General features: G+C 38.3%; 1 protein-coding gene across 4 annotated transcripts; it reads right to left on the bottom strand.

Annotated features, from left to right (window-relative positions):
- Positions 1-3,515: 3,515 nt before the first annotated feature.
- LOC112562138 (serine/arginine-rich splicing factor 4-like) lies at positions 3,516-19,143 on the bottom strand. Of its 4 annotated transcripts, none has more exons than XM_025235191.1 (11): positions 18,988-19,143; positions 17,494-17,694; positions 15,031-15,282; positions 13,576-14,325; positions 11,560-11,652; positions 10,832-10,966; positions 7,940-8,019; positions 7,334-7,381; positions 6,778-6,890; positions 5,502-5,777; positions 3,516-4,585 (listed from the first exon to the last, which is right to left on the bottom strand). In XM_025235191.1, exons 1-10 carry the CDS (start codon positions 19,011-19,013, stop codon positions 5,523-5,525), a joined length of 1,953 nt encoding a protein of 650 aa, XP_025090976.1. In that variant the 5' UTR covers positions 19,014-19,143; the 3' UTR covers positions 3,516-4,585; positions 5,502-5,522. The 4 variants fall into 4 exon arrangements, with proteins under 4 accessions (XP_025090976.1, XP_025090973.1, XP_025090975.1 ...); XM_025235188.1 differs by having other exon boundaries at positions 5,543-5,777; XM_025235190.1 differs by having other exon boundaries at positions 5,543-5,777; positions 6,778-6,845.
- Between the last annotated feature and the right edge of the window lie 3,188 nt (positions 19,144-22,331).

The raw sequence follows: 22,331 nt of genomic DNA, 5'->3' as shown, positions 1-22,331 counted from the left end.
CTCAGTGCGCATGCCTATGAAAAAAGGTTCGAAAAAAAATGAGACTGGAGGTCGAGGTCAAACAAGGTGAAGGTGAGGATTCTTGATAACACGAGAAAGCTTGTGTTTAGAAGTCTGCGACAGGTGTGTCATAAAGACCACTCTTGCAGGTGGGGCCCACGGTGCATGAATGCACGGCCAGCGTGCACTGACATGGAGGCACGCGCACAAACCATCTGCTCGTAATCTGTGAACGAGAAACTACGCGTTCGAGATTGCTAATAATAGTAAAAAAAAAAAAACAAAAAACCAGCTACAAACCAAAAAGTATGATACACAATGGTATGGTCCCAAAGACTGGTGTACGTACCACAGGGGCAGTCAACTGTGAGTGGTTCACTATGCTTAGTATAGCTAAGTATATGAAGGTCCACGGGCGCACCGCTTTCATTCTCTTTCCTAACAATCACGTTATGACAAAAAACCTTATCCTGCCCTCTCTTTAGAGAAAAAAGTCTTCCCATGTGAAGAACCAGAGAGAAAAAATTATCGAACTCCCATGTGAGCTTAACCTGCTCCGCAGAAAAAAAAACAAACATATTAATAAGATATAAGAAGATCACGAATAAAGAACAAATCAACATAAAAAAAAACTCCACAACACACACACAACTACACTAACAACCCCCCATCCCGCAGGAGAACGCCACACAAATCACAATGTTAGCAACACACGCACACACCCCCTCATGTACAGATCCCATCTGCCCAATACATCTCACGTATTTAAACCAAAAACCCAAATGGTGTTAATATATGGAGAAATTATATTTATGCAAACATTGATAACTTGATTATGTTGTCACCGTTAGTGATATTTAATAGTACAGACAGTGCACCTGTTGCCAGGCCAGTCAACCTCCGCAACAATATTCGCTTCCGCATCAAAGCCTGCAACCTGTTGCCCCGCAAAGAACGGTCTGTTAATAAGGGAATTAATAAGCTGGCACATCAGATATATAAAGGATCCAAATAATGTGGATTTTAGAAAATAGACACAGAGTATTATAGAGAAAATTATCGATCACAAACATACTGACACGCGTAGTTTACAAAAGACTTATTTACAAAAGTAACTTGAAACTACTGACCGACAACCACAGAATTGTTCAGCTGAGAACTGTGATGAATAACTCGAACAATTGAACGCTAGCTTGTATTTAAATAATATGGCATGTCTCCATCGTGCAGAATTTGTAACCAGGTCTGAGGTAGAGACCTCAGTCAACATTTTTAAAGAACAAATCAAGAACTGGTCGTTATTTATATTGTGTAAATAATTGATGGTTTTGGTTTGATCGAATGCTCTCTGTTGGGAGTCCAACCGATCACGCATTCCGCTGATCAGTATTTGCTAATATTAAAAAATGCAATGCAAAGTGTATAACCACTATTTATATCAACAGTAGTTAAGAAAACAAACCTGGTCTTTACCGTTGGAACACGGACGTAGTTCGGGGTCCTCTCGAGGTTGGAGGGCTAAACTTAAGATAACGTCTCTCGGCAAAAAAGTTGTACAGCACTTAGCAGCCTGCATAGTTTGACTGGGTAGGACATTAATCCACGAATCCTCAATTAGAAACAAATTTAAAGTCGCTGGCTTGAGACAATAAAATAAAGCTGAGCACTTAAGCCTGCTTCACACGGCGCAACTATCGACTTCGTTTGGAAACGGATGATCGAGACCTGCCTTTATTGTCGGTAACAAAATCCTGGTTTAATTTTGCTTGGACACAAGATCTCTGTTTAGGGATTAAAAACAAAATTAAACAGTCGAGCTCTCTATACTGCTGAGAGAAGGAAACAGCGTGAAGTCGAGGGTGTCCTCCCTAGTTCTTGTCAATGACCATCTCTTTATACCTTGGCCAAATTACCCGAGGTTCGCGTTTACCGTCGAATTCTTTGGGTTGGGCGGGGAAAGAATGGGTCTAGGGCACTGTCTTGGGATTCTTTGCTCCTTCTCACTTCTCTGACCTCGTAAATCACTACACTCCCTGCAAGCATCTCCGTACTTCTGCGGATTCTCTCATTTCCGTTCCCATAGTACGAAAACCTTTGGCGATCGTTTGTTGCTCGCTCGGCATCACTTTCTCCTTATGTATTGTCATTAGAAGACGGTGCTATTTCAAACGTACAGCATATTCAAGAAACATCTGGAACGTTAGCCCACCAGTTTGTATGGCTAATGTTTAATGTCATCTGTAGACCTCACTGTTCATTTATTGTCCAATGTCTACCGGGCGTGTGCTTGATTAGCAGAGCGTGACCTTAATGTGTGGTAGAGCTCTAGACGAAGATACATTTATCACTATCATCATCAAAGGCGAAACAGCCATCACCATTATCATCAAAGGCGAAACCATCATCAAAGGGGAAACAACCTTCTGTGCTACCTGTGCAGACCTGCCTACCCCCTCAAAAAAATTTATGTCGCATTCTCCCTTAAACTGCCATTTCTCAGTATTAACTCCTTGTTTGTGACAACACGACTTTCTCTCAACTTTTACTGTCACTTTAAGGTATTTGCAGTCTGCTTTAGGTTAAATTACCCTCTGGGGCTGCAATATGCACAAAGGCAAAGTCTTGTTTTGACAGCAGGCACCAACCAACATGACAGTTAATCAAAACTTAACCAGTCCGATGGTTCGAGTTGGCTTCCGGTAATTGTTCTTCCTTCTTGATAGTTTTTTTCCTCCCGAAATACTAGCAATTGTAGTTTGCAGAAAATCCTTAGTTTTTTTGGCGAATGGATTTTTCTCTGCCCTGTATTGATTGGCCTTCCAACCTTTGAGACACCGCGAGTCTAGATCCTTATCATGGCTTATTTGTTGCCAATAACCTGGCGAAAGCTAATAACCAGCTAGCCATACCATAGAGGACTTGACAGACCTACGAGTGAACTCTGTCAGCTGCTGGGTCTGTCCAGTCCTCCCTACCCTAGTACTGGCGGACCAGCCTAACTGCTCAACTAACACCACTCGTGGGGACAAATGACAATAATCTTAATGAATGCTTCATCACGACTCGATACCCTAAACTTCACGCCACGCCACTCATCAGAAGAACGAAGAAAACGGCACAGGGTCACCTCTACAATGCAGCACACTAAATTAAATAAGAAAGGAAAAAAAAAGTCACCAGCAAACGAGGACATGTCCTTGCTTTTAACGGTGGTGTGGAAAGCGAACAAAACTTTCAAAGTGCCTGCGTTTCACCCTTGACCTAGGATGTACGAGGCCTGCAGCGATTGTGAACACGTGGACGCTGTGTCTGCTTGACGAGTGCTACTTCCTGGCACTGTAGCAGTGGACAATAAATCGCAGCTGCAGCTGTAATATCTGCACGGCCAGAGTCAGGGTCTGCCATGCAGGCAGCCTTTTTCAATCACAAGGCTTTGCACACATCACTTTCTATGCACTCTACGTGACCTCCCAAGCCACCAAACATGCGTTCATACACTCACACACAAACGCCCAGAGAGCTACATTTATTTAATGATTCACTTGGAAATTACAAGAGTGATTAGTGGACCAAGATCGCCAAGTGGACCACCATTTTATCCGCAATGCGTCCAATCATCACTTTCGATAGCTTCCAACTAACTACACATTTCATGTGACAAGGAAGGGAAAGAAGAAAATACTTATTTTTTATCAAACTACGTCACAACATTTCCACTCGCCTTGTAAACATAAAATACACACAAATGCAATGAGCTAAGAACTAGAATGTCTGATGAAAGGGCCAGCATGGAACTGCTAAAAATCTTCGTCTTAGCAAGCAATTATTACACAGCTTTCCACGCTCACATTTCCCTTTAAACCTGCAACTAGATATGCAGCATCTGAACATTCATCCCCTCTCCTCTGTAGCACCCACCCTGCAAGATAAAACATTTAAAATTTACTAGACTCATTGCCTGTGTAAGACTCCTGTGCAGAAAAATTCTGCGAACAGAGTGGAAACTGTGTTCTACCAAATACCTTAATGAGGCGTATCAAAATACAGAACACAAAGTATTTTTTCTGCAACAGCCCTTACCAGTCTGATGCCGACATTAATGACTACTATGCTCATAACCTAAGAACATAGCTAAATAAAATAGACAGCTGTTGATTTATTGTTGAGACTCTCCTTAATAATAAAAACAAACAAACAAAAAACGAAAATGATTTTCAAGATACTGTCATTGCAATGAACACAGCAGTCTTGATTATTCATTTAGTAAAAAACATCCATTTTTGTTTATAAGTCAAAGTGTTAACATATCCTCACATAATCAAAAGCAACCATAATTAACATCAGGAAAAACTTTTGCAACCCTCTTGAAAACTTAATGAATGAATTGCAACACAAAAATAGAAATAGCCTATAGAGACTCAGTGGGGTGGCATCTGCCAAAAACTGAGTGGTTGCCTGCGTTCACCAGAAACTCAACGTTCGCTGGTACTATGAGGCCTCTGTTCGTCCTCTCTATGCGGCTTGTCATCCTTTTCCAGTTCCGCAAACTTGTCATGCTTCCATTCCCCTTCACTCCTCCTGGGCTCTGTCAACATACAGAATACCACAGGCAGATTTAAAAGAATACCACAGGCAGATTAAACAAACAAAATTAAAAAATGAAAGCAATATCACAAACCCCACCCCCTCCTCCAAACAAAAAAAGTAGCCCACTATTTTACACACAATTTCACGCAGGTACTGTAGTTAAGAAGTCAACAATTTAAGGGCATGATGAATACAAACATATGCAAAGAACTTACACGGACTGAGGTCTCACATCTACTGAGCACGATGAATGCAAACAACGCATGCTGAGAAGTTTTGTGTGCTCAGACTCACATTTACCGAGTGTGGCATGTTGATATGGAACACACACTAAGAACTTACATGCACTCAACACAGTGAGTGTGAGAAGAACAAGTACTGAACAAGCTGGAAAAAGAAATTATTTGCTCTGGCTTTGCCTTCATGAGGAACCCAGTCCTTGTGTGCAATTGGTTATCTGCACTGTTTACCCATATTATATTTTTGAAGCTGTTGCACAACCCTGTACTATAAGTAGTACTGGCCTGCCAATAAAGATTCATGAAACAAAATGTGGCTAAAACAACCAGTCATAGGAGTTTTTTTGGTCTGTGTATATATATAACCACATACAGATCTAGCTTCTCTTCCAATCTTGTCCTTTTCCCCAGCTTTAAAGAAAGTTGATTTAAACATAATTTCATATAATTATTCATGTAGAATAAAGTGCATTTTAACACATGGAGGACATAAAAGGCACTAAAAAGTTTCATCATTGTGCTAATCAATATATACTCAAACAATCCCCCAAATAATCCTGACAGTTGTCAGCTTTGAATGCATAAAAATTACTTTGTTACAAAGCCAATGCTTAAGCTTTTAAAATGTTTTCAATCAGGCTGCATGATATTTACTAGAATATAAATAAATCTTACACTGTCTGTGCTAAAGATGCTTTAATCACCATCATTATTACCATCATAACGAGGACGCGGATGACTGTAAGATCCACTCTTTTGCGCTTGGTAATCAGTAGAAGGTAAGTCCCCCCTGCTTCCTCCTCCAGAATTAGAATCTCGAACAAACCCACCACGTGAATTCCCACGGTAACCACGGAAAGGTCGGAAGGGCCTTCTGTTGATTATACGACCTCTGAACCCCCGGCCACGCCCTCTGTCCTTGAAAGGCTGCCATTCATCTCGGTTGTCATGCTGCCACAAAAATTCAATGCGCATGAGTGACTTTGAAAGCGACCTAATCAGCTAGTTCAATGCAAGCTTATATGTGCCCTTGTGTGCATATCTTAATGGACACCAGCGTGCAGACATGGTTTGAGTACATACTTGTAATTGTATATAAACAAGAGGGCTAATTTTATTACCAATCATAGTAAATAATTTTTTTTTTTAAAAGGGACACCATAGAATCTATATTCAATGCTCTGCTCATTAAGAAGTTAAGAACTTGTTAAGGGATCCTTTCGAGGGCAATGCATGTAAAAATCATCAAAAAGATAAGGATATTTGCATTTTCGAGCAGAAAAATTACAGTGAAAGAGTGTTAAAAATTCTGATATTTTCTATCTATTGCAGTGAATGCCTAAACTTATTGCTGAAAACCTCAAATGTGGAAAGATGAGGTGTAAAGTAAGGTGACCAGACGTCCCGCATTAGGCGGGACAGTCCCGCTTTTGACCTCGTGTCCCGCCTGAATATCGGGCGGGACACCCTATGTCCCACTTTCTGGCTTTCTGGCAAGTCCATCAAATGTCCCGGTTGTCTTTAAAAATCGGAATACCGTACGCTGATACGGCGTTTTTTGTCGTTGACGACACCATCTTCGGCACGTGTCCCGCTTTCACTCCCGAAACGTCTGGTCACCTTATGTAAAGTCAATTAACATGAAATTGTACAACTTGATTTACAGAATTAAAAGTCTAGTAAGGTGCACTTGTTTTCCAAAGCATCAGGTAAAGCTCGGTGCAAGACACCCTTTCCCACAATACAGGTAAATATACTCTCTCAGTTCATCATGCACAGAAAGATGTCATAACTCACATTCATTCAGCAATGTGCCTAATTAAAATGTGATTGTTTCTATTGGCTGATAAACTTATCCATGTACAATCATGATTTCTCTGATGCTGACCTCTTTCTGTGCACGTCAAATTAACGATTTGAAAAGGCATATTATTAGTAAATGGCAGATAACCTCATAATAACTGGGGTTCTTGGGAATCATCTCTGGCTTGTCCATCCACTCTGCATACTGGTACTTGTCTGTGTGGGACAGAATAGGATAACAGCATGGTCCACCCCAGAAATCTTTGTAAATCATACCAACGCAATGTCTTTTGTCAAATACCAGACACCAGTTACAACAAACATTTCAAATGATTGTGGTTATTCAACTATGCAGGGAAGAATGAATTAAAAAGAGTTACCGGCGTTGTAGGTTTCTGTTATAGTCTAAATCTATGCACTATATCCATAAGAGGAATTTAGAGACTTTATAAAGTCTTTCATGTTAAAAAGTCAGATTTATTCTTTATGTAAACCCTGTCTGCAACTTCTCTGCAGGATTTAAAACAACTGTAAACTGTACATCATGTGTGCTGTTGATCTAGATTTGAGATATCTTGAAGAGGTCTGTAAAAGATCTTACATCTTACCTGCTATAAATGTGCAACATAGATAACAATTGGGAACAAATGTAGCATATGTTAAAGTAAAGTCCAGATGATAAAACTTATTTCTGTGCTACTAACCCTTTCTTCGAGAAAAATCTGGTAAGGATTCGCCTTCCTTTTTCCCTTCTGAAAGACAAAAGTTATATCACAGATATACATTTATGCCATACATAAACATATCACATCACAGGACCAAGCATTTATGACTCAAATCTTCAAGTAAAAGACATAAGGCACTGATAATAATTATTTGCTTTATTTTATACTATAAAATAAACTTAGATACTTATAAATATGCCACAACTAAAAAAATAATAATCAATTGCAACCCTAATCCTACATGTCTTTTAGTTTCACTCATACTATTTCTTTACATCTTATTATTAAATGTACACCTATATATATATATACGATAATAAATGACAGGTTGCTAAATAAGGCCCCTTCTAATTATTTAGTATCATCATTGTTATTCTTATTATCCTTTCTGAGAGGAGACAAAAGCTGCACATATAATTTTTCCATGCTACTTTGGTTTCAAGTATTAACTAACTACAACAAACAATAGCAAATGTTTATGAAAGAGAAAAAAATGTATAGTTGCAGTTCAATTTATCAGAGGACTCAAATATTATTTTAGAAACTAGATACTGAGGGTGAGTGAAGACAACTGCTTCAACAAACCTGACTTGTAGTCTTTGGATTGTCTCCCTTTCTCGACGCTCCCCCTCCTCCTATCCTCCCGTGGCTGATCCTCTTGTTGCCTAGGAACATATCATGAGAAAATATGGTGACAAATATGACAGGTATCAGACATCAAAAATGTAACCGCAATGTTGACAAGTTGTGTTAAAAAAAAAAAAAGCCCTGACTGTGGCTGGCTTGGCAGCAGGCCACACAGTTTGATGAAACACCAACAGCTAGCTACAAACACTGGAGAAAACCATTACTGACATTGAATTTTAAAAAAGTATTTTTGAAATGATCACAACTTATTCGGGATGAAGCTTTTTTTTTCATTTTCTTGTAGTAAAGATGAGTGACAGATGGTAAACAGAGAGGTGATTCACATTTGCAAACATGGATCACGAAGCAAGAATGCCATTAAAGCTTCTTTTCACACTGTCAAGATAAAAAAGAAGACATGAAATTCATCATTTACTAATGAGCCGCACGCTTGCTTTTTTTCCGTCTTGAAAATATCTTTTTGCTGTTTAGTGTAAATCTGTTTCACAACAACCAACCAACAAGCCAACTGTAGCATGGTGTGCAGTCCAGTTTCCCACCAATCTAAATTGGGAAGGAACATGCTGTTGTATACTAAGACACGGCCAAGGGGTGACAATTCACTGAGATTAAAAAGTTCCCAAACAAAAACAATTCCCTTAAAAAGCCTTCTTTTCCTCACAACTCATTGAAACAGCACAATTAGAGCACATACATGTACTACACTGTCAAGGATATCCTGAGAGCTGTTTTCACATACAAGATGATAAAGCATGCTGATTGATGTAATCAGGGTGGTTTTATTTTGTGTAGGCTGCAACAGGATCACAAAAGATATAATGGGGATGCAAATGCTGTCATATGATTCAGGGAGAAGTTTTTTTAACTTAATTTTCTTCTTTCAACCACAGTTAAGTTTTGTGAATTTAGCGAAGCATTAAGATTTAAAAGGCTGAGTATGAATTGTGCAAACTCAAAGTAGATAAATGTCACTTATAAATTGCACTAAAATGTCAAAGATTAGCAGAGAAAATCTGCAATAGTTCAGTAATTATCTTTAAAATTAACCTATTAACTCATAGGTCATTTTATGACCTACTATTTAGTTGTACCTGACATTGTCTGGGATTAACTTTAGAAAAGATTCATTTGGTGATAAATATACTCACCAGAAAATGGAGAATATTTTACAGCAAATTTGTCTATTTGTCTAGGGTAATGAATTTGTAACCATTGTGGAAGAGTACCCCAAGGTGCTACTTATCACAGTATAAATGATCTGTGAATTTAGAAAACAAATGCTCTACCTAAATTAGTATGAATAAGGTTTGTCTCATGTCAATTTATGCAAGCAAAAGGATTTGAACTTCATGCAAAACTTATCTAGAACAACTGTGTTTCAATTAATCAAGAAAAAGAACCAAACAAGAAGTATATGTGAGCTCCAATACCTTTTTGAGGTCCATAAAATATAGAGAAGGTTAAACTTGATTAAAGTAGGTACTAGCACATGCCTTCCGGCTGGTGGAAAGTGGGTGATCGCACAAAAATTACTCATTTGCAAGTCGAAGTATTTTGTGACCATCAGGAACAGAAGTATAGCTTTTGAATCGCAATAAAGAAAATTTTTTCATCAGTTGAATATGACTGTTCTGTGTGACTGACAGAATCCTGTGTATTTTGTGTGAATAAATGGTACCCTGCACAAAAATCAGCACCAGAGCGGTGGCACTGTTTTGATGGTTGGGTCAGTATTTGTGCTCTAGTTCACAAGTGTTTTGAATGAAGATGGGTGAAAATGCCTGTGTTTTTTTTTAAAATAAAATTTAACAGTTTCAAAGCATAAAAAAGATGGTGCAAATTAGCCATCAACTTTGAAGTAACCTAACATGAACCTGTACCTAAAAGTAGTTTAAAGTGTTTTATATAAAACTGACAGTTTATAAAGATCAAAATTACGTGTCCCTTTTTTTTTTTAATCATTGTTTAAAACCTAAACCAAATCTGCTCAGTCAATAAGAAATTAGCACTTTTACGTTCATTACTCTTTAACTTTTCCATTTTTCCATCTGAAGGATTGGTGATTTTGTAATATGTCAAGTTGCATACCTAATAAAAAAGGTCTTAACAGTTTTTAAATTTCTTTTTCTTGTTCTTATGTGAACACAAAAAATACTCATTTAAAAAGACTAATTTTGGGTGCCAGTACCGAAAGTCTCATTAATTGCTCAGCAAACACCTCTTTATCTTAAGCACATTTAATTATGAAGTAAAACATCATCAAAAGCTTTAACACACTGAACTAGTCCTAAAAAGCCATATAATTTACTTGAATTCATGCAAAGTTAGTTGCTTCTCTCCAAAGCTTTCAGCAAGTACAGGAGCACATCAACACGAAACTTATGTTTTTTCTTACACATAAGACCACAGCATGCAATCGTCAGACAATCTAGGGCTGTTCTACTGTGGAATAAAACCCAATGGCAATCACTAGTTACCACAATGACACATGAGATCCCCTCCCCCAAACACAGTGCAAACCTACAGCAGTATGATGAGGTAAGACTGTGGTCAAGCAGTGCAGACAAGCATCTACAGTACTGTAGCAATTGTCTCTTCACCATCTACTATAGCATTGCCTACATCACTTTCAGACATAAAAACCTACCGCAGTTGTCTCTGCCCAGCCTGTCCATATCCTACCACAAAGCTGCATCACAACAGCACGTATATTGTATCATAAAGAATGAGAATTATTCTGATAGAGAATGAGATTACTTGGCCACTACTATGATACAGAACTAGAATACTCTGTACCACCTAACAGCAATAGCAAACTCAAAAAAATACCTCAAGTCAGTTGGACGACTCCTGGAAGACTCCAACATATGAGCAAGGTCATCAGGATCAAGGTCTGACCTGTAACTTTTCCTGTGACCCTCAGAATATTTGGCTTCATAGCGTGGATCAGGCAACATCTTCAATCTGTAGGTCAGGCATTAAATCAACAATAACCAACGCCACAAGTCTATGAAAAAGTATTTTACAAGCAAGTAAATGCATGCAGAGAGTGGGACATTCAATAGCGTTAAGATGGGGGATCTTATAATTGGTGGCAATATGAGCTTGCACTTGTGCTTCTGAGCTATCAACAATTCCTCATCCGCTCAACAAGAAATGTGCTTTTACAATTAATGATCCTGCACTGTTGGCCAATTGCTTCAGTTTATGACAAAGTGAAGCCAGCAATATTTCTTACATCACTTTATAACATTACATAATGAACATACATAAACATGCAGCAAGTCAACAACATGCATGACATAATGACAGCATGTGCAACATTGAAAACAACATGCACAACATGAGGACAGCGTGTCATCAAAATGTTTCTTTTATAAACCATCTTTCTATTTGTCCTCTAAACTTTGGCAAAATGTCTTTAAAACACCACAAAAGAGACACACTAAGTACAAGCTCATCAACGAAGCACTGTCACCAGCTGCCATTACTAACACAAAAGAACTATGCACACAAAATTAACACATGTATATATAAACAATTCCATCATGACATACTTCACTTCAGGTTCTTTGCGATGCCTAGGACTTCTGGATCTTGACCTTGATAAAGAGCGTGAAGATGATTTCTCCTTGCCCCTGGATATCACCCTGTAAAGATATCAAAGGGACTGAAAGTGAATAGGTAGCCCATTCATACCTGTTCTGGTACATTTATGTTTGTCAGTAAGAGATGGGGGGAGGGGTGGGCAGAAAAAGGAGTGAGAGAGAAATGATATTCCAGAAATGGGCTGAGAAGAGGGGCCCAGACAGTTTTTTACCAGTCTACAGGTGTATGTCCATGTAAGCTTGTGTGTGAACATATTTGTAAGCAAGTTTTTAAAGGCTAACCTGAGTGCTCAGCGAAAATCGCTGGAAAGAGAGCATAAAGTATCACAAAAATATATTCTGGTGGTATTTTATGATGAAGAGGCATGAGAAACATTAGGTTAATGTTTTTTTTTTTCTTAATTACACCTAGATTTGTTGAGAAAACAGTAAGTGATGAAATGGTAGTATTTCAAAAAAAAAGTGTCATCTGCATGAGCTGAGTTCAAAGAGGAAAGATGCAATCCTCGGTAAAAGAAAACCCACCAGGACACAATAAGCTGTTGCTGAATAATCTATTTGACACTTGGAGTTAATTTGTACTCACTGTCATTTCCTTAAGATATAGGCTACAAACACCAGTGGATTAACCTTGTTCAGAGATTTGAATACACAGATTTCTGCTTTGTTCAAATGTGCCATGTGAACATCATCCCCACACCAGACGCAAGAATTCCCTCAAAACATTTCAAAAGCGATTGTTATCCAGTCACTTATATGGTATATGCATGATTTGGATATCCAGTAAAATGAAGAGATCTTCCTACAGCAGTGTGAACTATACAAAAGCAGGAGTCACCTGCAACTGCTGGTTAAACAGCTTAGGCATAGATTACATCGCCAGATATGCAACATCGATGCTTTCTACACCATTCTGGTCTACAAGTAACATCACAAACACAACCTCATGGGTTGCACCCTTATCCAGCACAATACTAAAAACAATTGACAGTGTGAGGGCACCATTGATGTGCATGCTCAAAACACCATCACCCATCAAACAAAAACAAACTGAACGGAGTTAAATATATATTAAATAAAAATAAAATAATGCTGCTATGCAAAACTTTTAGACCACTTACTATTCATCAAACAGGCATTAAATAATAGCAATTAACAATCATAAATAAACTTCTAGTAGCTTACATTCTATAAAATAAAAATGCAATGTCGGAAATTAACTATCTAATAAAAAAATTTACTCTTTATCTCAGACAAACATGCATTTGAAATGCGTTTATATTTTATTAACACACTCAGAATCAATACTAATACAGTAAAGACAGCAGTGATCATGATTGTTGCCCATCAAATTTTGATCTAGAGGAGATTTACTTACCAGTCTGTCGAATGAATTTGGTTTGGACCTTTTCCATGTTTTTAACTTCAGTCAATGCTTAGGCATGATTGATCATCTTTGACTTCTAAATAGATTTCAAATCTATAGGGCTGTTTTCCAAAACCAGCTGTTTCATTTTCTGGGCAATTAATTGCTCCTTAAACACAACAACTTGAGCTATCTTTCTTCGTCTTTGTGTTTTTTGAAGACATGTATAGATTTGCTGAAATAAGCCACAGTCGCTGTTAGAAATACTGCCAACATGTAACAAGCTCCACTGTGTAACGAGCAGTTTTCTTCTGCTTTCCTAGTGGCAGGTGAGAATGCCGATGTTTGAAGAAACACATCTTGAAAATTTAGCACAATCATATATTGTGAAATCATTTTAAAATGAACTTAACCTAATCATAAAGAAAAAATGTTGCACTCAGGTTAGTCTTTAAAAGATTGAAAATTCTAGCCAATCATAGGTTGCATTCCAGTGAATAAAAAAGAAGATGGAAAGAATAAGAAAGACAGATAAAAATAAACCAGAAATCTAAGAACACCTGAACAGATTTGAAGAGATTATTGCACATAGCAAGTACCTGGTGATCCCTAAGTAAGACCTGTAGCGCTGGTTCCCAGCCAGGTTAGAGCCTGAACCAGCCTCTGTCTGAGTAGATGATTTTGCTGGTTTTAGTCGAATGACTCTCCTCTCAAAGTCAGGATCGTCAGCCAAATTGCTGTCGTGTCCAAATATCTTGATTTCTTCTCGATCAAATATAGGTTTCTGTCCTTCCCCGGTGTTGCGAATCATAGCAAACAGCTCTTCATCAAAGACCTTCCGTACAGTCGACTCATCAGAAGGCTCTGCAAAGGGATTTCTTTGAATTGCAATGGAGATGTCTTCCTCCAGCAAAAAAGCTGCATCCTTAGTAATTAAACTGAAAAGATTATGCAGCTGATTTCGGGGAACAGGTAGCTTCCCTTTGACTGATGAGGAGACCTTTTTCTCTGCATATGTTTCCTTTGATGCTTTGCTTTCAGCTTGAACAGGATTTGCATCTGGTTCATTGACAGATGAAGACCTAGACCGTGACCTTGAGTCAGACATGGAAGAAGATTGGCTTCTTGACCATGACCTGTATCGCCGATCCCGCCGACCTGATTGCTGAGGGAAGTCTTCGTCAGCGTTGTCACCTCTTACTTTTGTGTTGCCATGGGTGGTAACATCTTGCCCTTCGGCTATTTCTTTTTCCTTCAGTTTCCTTGAGTCTTCTGGAGACTCAGTTCCAGCCATACGTTTTTTCTTCAGAGGCACATTGGCGTCAGGGCTGTTTGAGCCTTCTTGCCTGCTAAGACACAGAACAATTTGCGTCAAAGTCATTTCACAGAAAAGGAAGATTTTACTTACTATTTTTGCCTAAAGTTTTTCCATTAGCTGTTAGACAAGTGAGAATTATTAATGTTCTATACAGAAATATTACCTTTACATTGTGTCAGAATAATGACATATAAGGCTTATGATCAAGAATGATATTTTCAAATCCTTTGAAATAGCTTTTACATGGAGTAAACTTAAATTATTATGGCGATAAGTATAATTAGCTTATTGAAATATATATATACTTTATAAAAAATATAAATAAAAATAAACTGCAAAGATACTTCCATTTCCACAATATTAACCTGAAACCAGTTATTTCATATTCAACTTTTCTGTTAGTAACCATTGTTTATAAGCACTTCTTATAAAGAATGGTCATTCAAAATATGCTCCTCCTTGACATAATCTGTGCCTTAAACCAACACGAATCAACCACATTATGAAGACTTATTTAATTACCTGCATGAAGGGGTAAGTTACTCTGTAACCATTCAAATGGTAGCAAAGATGTGGAGAGAGAAGAATGCAACAAAAGCTCAATGAGCTCATGACCTGTTTTTGATAAGGTCTCATAGTATATAGTCCTCAGCCTCTATTACTTTATCTGTGCATGGTGAGGCCAACAATGCAAGCTTCGTATCAAGATGTCTTGAAGATGTCCTTAGAACCTCACCTCAAATGTGACAACTTTACTTTGTTGGGTGTTTGAATCTTAGACCGTTGGATGTCCTTGCTGCGTGATTTTCTACGGCTCTGATCCCTGTCTGATTTCCGACTCGATGATGATGAGGTTGATGATGAGCGAGATCTACGCTGCCGGCTCCCAATTTCTTGGGATCGTGAGCGAGATCGGCTTCGATGGTGCCCATATGAGCGACTTCTACTTCTGCTAGAAGATCGACGATGGTAGCTGCTTCGTTTGTAGCTGTGATAGTTGTTAGCAATGACATGTCAAACAAGGAAAAGGAAAAAAAAGGAAGAAAATAATCAATGCATCAGATTTTGGGTTAACTAAGTTTGTAAAGAATTCTGCATCACAACAATCTACAAAATGTGAGCTGTAACTTACAACTCTAATTAAGCATTTTTGGATTCCACTGCCTGGGTATATCTTTAGTTAATTCCTAATAATTTTTGCAATAAACTCTATTTCAGATGCTGTTTTTCTTTAGTTAATGATATTTTTTTTCACTAATTAACTCTCATGCGGCAACTGGGGTCCCAACCTAAGTTTTGATATTTATAAAACTTGAACCATTTATCTCAACATTTTGAAATTTCTTGACTTTATCACTTTAGTGTTGGACTCATCGTGGATGAAATGAACTTTCAAATAACTGCAAAAATCACAGCGCAAATTAAAATCCTATCATTAATCACCGGTGGGGTCCGTATGGACCCCAGGTATAAATGCCACATGCTTATGGATGAATTCCAAGAAATAAACATCGCATCATTCAAATTGTTCCTCTCCCTCTGTGTCAAATTCATAGCATCCCTTTAGAACCTATTTTCTGTCCATTTTCCCTCTTTCTTTAGTAGAGAAAATGTCTCACACAGTGGTGGACCCTACAAAAGTTGATTCCTTATTGAAGGATGATTAAGTAGCGAATTGTGACATCATTATAAAATAGACGATCAAGGAGCTAGTTTATGGCGAAAACGACTAACAATGAATCGTGAGTGCTTTATGGGTGTACTGATTTTGGCTGGTGTCTATAAAGATCAGGATGAACCAGTAGAACAGTTGTGGAGCAAGAAGCATGAGAGAGCTATTTTTCCAAAAGCACTGTAGATTCAGCAATTGATGAAAGTGCTTTAATTTGATGCTGCTGAATGATGTCGAAAGCAAATTGATGAAAAGCTATCACCAATCTCAAATATTTGATGTTTGGGTAGATAACTTGAAAGAATGTTACAATCAGAAAATGTGACTGTCGATGAACAATTAGTTGTCTTTAGGGGCAAATGTCCTTTCAAATAATACATTCCCAGCAAGCTGTGACAGCACAATGTCTATGTTTTGAATTGCCAAGTGTACACAGGAGGAAGAGAACATCAACCAAGAGAATAGAGCTAGGGTGAAAAAGTGGTGTTGGACATGATCTTTGGATTGGAAAATACTGTAAGGAACATAATGAGTGACAACTTCTTCACTAGCTCTGGGTTGGGAAACTTCTTGCTAAGAAGCTTATCTTGCTGGGGACGATTTGTAAAACCAGAAAAGAGATTCCCTGTGCTTTTACTGAAACAAAAGGGAGGCAAATACTACACTCTTTGCTTTTTATTACCCAAAGAAAGGCAAGGTAGTAGTTACTTTTAGCACTTCATCAAAAAATTAAAGATAAAAATTTAAGATGGCCTATCTTCTACAACATGGTGGATATCGGCACCTTGAATGTCTACACTGTTTGGACTTTCCTAAACCCTGAGTGGCAACACAGCAAAAGTCACAAATGGCAAATCTTCATGACAAAGTGTGAGGAACTTGTAAAGCTTGGAAGATCTATGGAAGAAGAATGTTCCAGGGAGAATAGGTCACACCATTCATGAGCTCCATTATGTTCCCAGCCTTTAACTGCTGCATGGAGTACAACTCCATTGTCAAGAAAACGACAGCGTTGCTTCTTTTGCCCAAGATCAAATGACAAATAAAGACACTTTCTGTTGTTGTGGGATATTTTCATGTGGAATTCATGCAAAGCTTGTGACTTACGTACTTGGCAGTAATCAGGGTTTTTTCAGCATGAATAATCTTGACTTTTGTGACAACAGCAGAAAGTAGGCCCAATTAAAACTATATGTTCTTAGTTTTTTTTTTTTTAAGATTTAGGAAGAAAAATCTGACCCAATCTTGCAATACACACTCTTCGTATCTTTTTGTAACATTACTGTGCTTGGTCATTGTAATTTGTGGTACATGTTAATTACACTGATTTTCCTGTTTTAAAAAAAAAGATATTGTACGATGTGTGCATTTTCATCATGAAAAGTAATGGCAAAATGGTATGGGGTCCATACAAAATGCATTTGTGGTTAACATTATAAAAATTCTATGGCCATTAGAGAGTTAAACAACAACTTATCAAAGAAAACAATTCCGTTTAATTTCCTAATTACACTTTTTTAAGTATACCTGCTGTTGTCCCGACGTTGGTGTCCTTGATAGTAACGATTAGGTCCTCGGTGAAACATTGCTCTACCCCTAGGTCTGCGACCTCCATAGGGTCGTCGAATGTATGGCCGCCTGCCTCTTCCTCTATCACCAGTTGGACGATAGTCATAAAAGTCACGTCTAGTTGAAACCAAATCAGGGAGCCTTTTACGCATAGGTGACCTTAAATGTTGACAACACACAGAGTTACACAAGATGACTTTCTCAAAGTAAATTAAATAAACTGCAATCTATAATACAATAGCTTCTCATGTTTGATATGACTTTTCTGCGAATGCTAGGTTAAACCTCATGAACAGCATCCTATCCTTGCTTTGCAGTCCAAAGTGCTTTATATCACCTCTAAGACATCATTAGTTTATTTTAAATAAATTTATAAAATCTGATATGCTCCTTATTAAAACTGTTAACAAAATATTTATAAGAATTTATAAACTGGTCTACATTCACTTTCAATTTTAACATCACTTAATCCCAGTAAAATACTTCCACAGCATACATAAGAAAACACTGCTATTACACATATAAACATGTTGTTTTATGTATGCACATATAAAGATATATCTGTGCGTGTGTGCAGTCACATTAACATATAAACCTGTTTATAAATAAACGTACAAGATATGGAGTAAAAAAATCAAACCAACCCTAAACATGTACAGGATATTTTTTTGCAGAAGAAAAACATTTCTTTAACAGACTATGGTTTCATTAGAGGTCATTAATTTTCTTGAAAAAGATGCTGCTAGTAAGTTTGAGTTGATTCAAAACTACCTTGTTCTGGTAAATTATATGTAAGTGGAAAAGACTGTCTGCCCGTTTAATCTACTTTCACTTCAAAAATAATATTAGAAAAAATCATGTTGCAGTTATTTTTTTCTTTTAAAATGCAGGAATTGACTAAAACGTGCTCGAGTTCCATTACTACATATCTAAACTAGAATAATTAACTGATTGTTCTGAAGATACTAACTGATGTGATGTTTTAATGATTTGGTTGCCTGGAATCCGCACAAAAAGTGTATCATAAATCAATGCCAAAATGTCATTTCCATGTTCAAAAGGTACAACATAGTTGTTATTTCAAGGCATTTCATACAAAATAACAAAATACGGTGTACAGAAAAAAAATGTAAAGGATATGAGCAAACAGAATTTGGTAAACTGTGGAGAAAATGCCGCCAAGCGTTGATTGGTGACCCTGCTTGAATGCATACTGAAAACACGTTATGCTAATAGCAGCATATTTACTGATTTTACCTGCATATAACTCGGTCTGAAATCGAATACTAACAGTAAAGAAACATAATCAAACTACATAATCCGGTATAGTTGAGATAACTACGGATTTTATAGACCACTGCATAAAATTTTGCACAACTTGTAACATCGTTTGGCAAATATCTCAATCTAACAATGCTATACATATTTGCAGTCTAAAACATATTTACAAACCCTCTGTCTCGCTTTGGGGACGACATTTCCAAGTAAAACTAAGTCTACGACCTCAACAAATAGTATTTTCTTAGCAAAACAATTCAGGAACTTTTTTAGACAGGGCGATGCATTGCCAGCGCCATTACTAACGTATGATTTGACTTGTCTCCCCTGGTAAGCTCTCGCCAAATAACTCGAGACTTCACGACCAATGCTGGACTTCACAGCCGCAGCTTATTTATTTCTTTATAAGAAGTCTTCAGAGTTAATACGTTATGTCATAATACCACCCACCTGCATTAGCACGGTTTTTTTTTACAAAGTTATATAACATTTAATTATATTTTTATTAATTTTATTTTGGCTATGTTTGTGTTTCTATTTTAAGCGCCTTGAGTCTGGCTGATGCTGGAAAAAGGCGCTATACAAATGTGCTATATTATTTTTTTTAATTAATAATAATGATTTTATATAGTTAAAAGTTTATGAAGTTATTTTAAAATTACATAAATTTCAAAAAAATGTTAACAACAGCAACAACAAATTAATATATACCAAAGCGAATCTCACAGTTCTTGGGAAATTTCTAGTACCTGCATATGGTGGTCGCCTTATAAATTATCTTCATCTTTCTCCTCTCTTCTCCCACCCCACAGGTATTTTTCTATTTATGCCTTTTGAGTTGGACTGCTGCGTTTGTGACACCTACATACTCCTTTGCTGAAATAAATCAATATCTCCATTTGTATAGGCTTTAAGGTGGTCTATTTGTGCCAATATAGCTTTAGGTAGGTCTCCCCAAAATATGCAGAAAATAAGCAAAAAACGCTTTATGGTGATTTTGCCAGCATCTCTCGACATATCGCTCCTGCTTAAGAATTCTTGTTTTATCCTCTCTTCTTGCTCAATTTCTTTTCCTCTTCTCTCTCTGTCTCCTCTTTCTCTTTCTCCTTTCCTTCTTGCTCTCTCTCTTTGACTTTAAATCACTCGATCGCTTCCTCCATTCTTTCCCTCGATCGACACTTCCCCTGCTGCTTCATCGGATCCTCTTCTTTCCATCTCTCTCTTTCTTTTGCCCTCATAGGTTATTACTTCTCTTTCGATTCTCAAGTTATAAGCAGCAACCTACTGTAGCACATCTGGCACGATAAAAGAAAATAGTATTGAGTTTAAACATAATCATCTACAATAAACTATCGAATAGTAAACTCTTAATAGAAGTCCTCGTACACAAACATGAGAAAAAAATATTATATGTAATTGGCAGAACCGGGTATTTTCTTTGTTCATAAATTAGGGGGATCCTATCCTTCTATGCCTTCACTACGTTATGCGCTAATCACATCAAGCACCTGCATGATGTAGGCGGGGTCAAGGGTCAAGCCAAGGATGCTATACCAGGCTGGAGACACACCGCGAGACACGGCGCGGCAGACTGTGGTCGCGCCACGGGAATACAGGACCACGGGCCCTGACTGGAACATACATCACTGTGTCGGAACAGGTTATTAAGACTGCTTCACCGGCGTGCCATCATCGATACGGTCTTGCATCTCCGCCGGTGACAGCTACATCTCCTTTCAGGATGCGACTTTTTTTTTCTTGTTTCTTTTCTTGATCTGTCTTTTGATGATGTACGTCAGATTAAGTCAGATGGCCTTATTTAAGTTTTTTTTTGGTGTTTTTTTTTTAAAATGATAGATGAGGTGGATGAAGATAGAAGAGTACGTGGGGTCACGGGTACGTTTGCCCTTTATTTACCCGAGAGTTTTGCTAAAGCTGGGGAAGGAGGGAGGGAGGAGGGGAGGAGGAAAATGTTGTAATCATCACTGACTCTCATCCGGGCACGCAGGAGTTGTTTTCAGTCCGCGAACTTGAGGGTGTGTGCAGTAGCAATCGTTTGTTTCTACATCCTCAAAGATCGTGAAAACCAGGGTTGTTGTGGTGGAGTGCACAAAGCGCAAGGATTTTGTTTTACTGAGTGCAGCTGGTGTTGAGCCCGGAGTCAGCGCAATGAGAGCTGTGTAAATGGCGTGCACTTCCGAAGGGAGTGAACAAGTTGTTTTGTTTACCGCGTTTTGAAACGACTTCGCTTTTTTTTTTTTTGAGAAGTAGTTTCCTCTCTCTCTCTGTTTCAGTAACAGTTTTTTAAGCTACTTCTCTCTCTCTCTACCTGTTTACCTTTGTGTCTGTCTGTAGATGTGGTGCCATCCTTTTCCCTCCCGTCTTCCGGTCTCTGGATATATGTGACACTCGTGGACTAGCCTGCTGTGAGATATTCTAACCGACTCAGCATGGAACACCAATAACCATTGAGGTCCACCTGTTAGTTGCTAAGTAGAATTAAATATGCAGGGCTAAAACGTGTGTATGTGTGTGATATCGTTCTTGCATTCAGATTCAGTCCGTAGAGCAGACCTGGGCAAAGGCCGGCCCGCGGGCCGCATCCGGCCCGCCTCCTGTCTCTGACCGGCCCGCCCGCTGGCCCACCCGCCAATATATATACTATATATACAGTTTTGGGTACAACTGAGTTAACTATATTAGTCCGGCCCTCTAAAACCATCCCAATTTCTCATGCGGCCCCTTGGGAAAATTAATTGCCCACCCCTGCGTATAGGGTGTCACACAGTGTCCTCAAAACTTTAATATAAGTTGATTTTAGGTTCGTTTTAACCATTTCGTTTATAGATTCACATTCGATTGTACTCCAAACTACTGTTTAAAAATGTTATCATTGGAGCCGATCTTACTTCCTGATATTTTAGAACATTAGTATGCATCAATAACTCTCTGAGACTTTCATCATATCATCGTTATAAACTTCAATTTCCGAGACTCTCAGACGCCGAACTGTGTACATGCAACTGCATCTTTGTCAGTGATGAGTCTGGCACTGGAGGACCTTCACTTCCCTAAATAAATATTTTTTTGCCATAACTCTGTCCCCACCCTGGCTACCCCAAAAGTAACCTACAGCTAACCCTCGATACTTCAAAAAAGAACTAACTTGCTGACTGCTCATGCTTGTTACCTAATTAAGCGAGTTTATTGCTCAGAGTAGGTTAGAGTGGACAGCAGACGCGGTCCTGGGTCAAGCAACTGTCGATTACTGACGATTACCCGAGGGGATGTCCGACCTGAAAGGATATCAGATCCACTTATCGCGGGTGGCTCGGACATGTCTGAATCTTCCATTTCAATCTTCCAAAACAATAGACAGAGCCGCTCGACTACCAAAGCATATCGCAGTTTCTCTGCACACCATCTCGCTGCCTGCTTGTCTGTCTGTCCATTCCTCCTTCCATTTATTTGCTTCTTGTTCGCAAAAGACAGGCAGGTAGGCAGACAGGCAGACAAGC

The sequence above is a fragment of the Pomacea canaliculata genome, linkage group LG4 (genome assembly GCF_003073045.1).
Source record: "Pomacea canaliculata isolate SZHN2017 linkage group LG4, ASM307304v1, whole genome shotgun sequence".
NCBI classification, from domain to species: domain Eukaryota; kingdom Metazoa; phylum Mollusca; class Gastropoda; order Architaenioglossa; family Ampullariidae; genus Pomacea; species Pomacea canaliculata.
The sequence above is the reverse complement of the archived record's forward strand: the minus strand, read 5'-3'. Positions and strand labels throughout refer to the sequence as shown.

Coding starts and splice junctions, on each gene's coding strand:
- LOC112562138 (XM_025235188.1), bottom strand. CDS start 19,013: ATGTCGTCCCCAAAGCGAGACAGAGG. Junction 7,382..7,939: donor ATCCAAAGACTACAAGTCAG/GTTTGTTGAAGC, acceptor TTTGTCTTTCAG/AAGGGAAAAAGGAAGGCGAA. Junction 5,778..6,777: donor AGAACCCCAGTTATTATGAG/GTTATCTGCCAT, acceptor TTTTTGTGGCAG/CATGACAACCGAGATGAATG.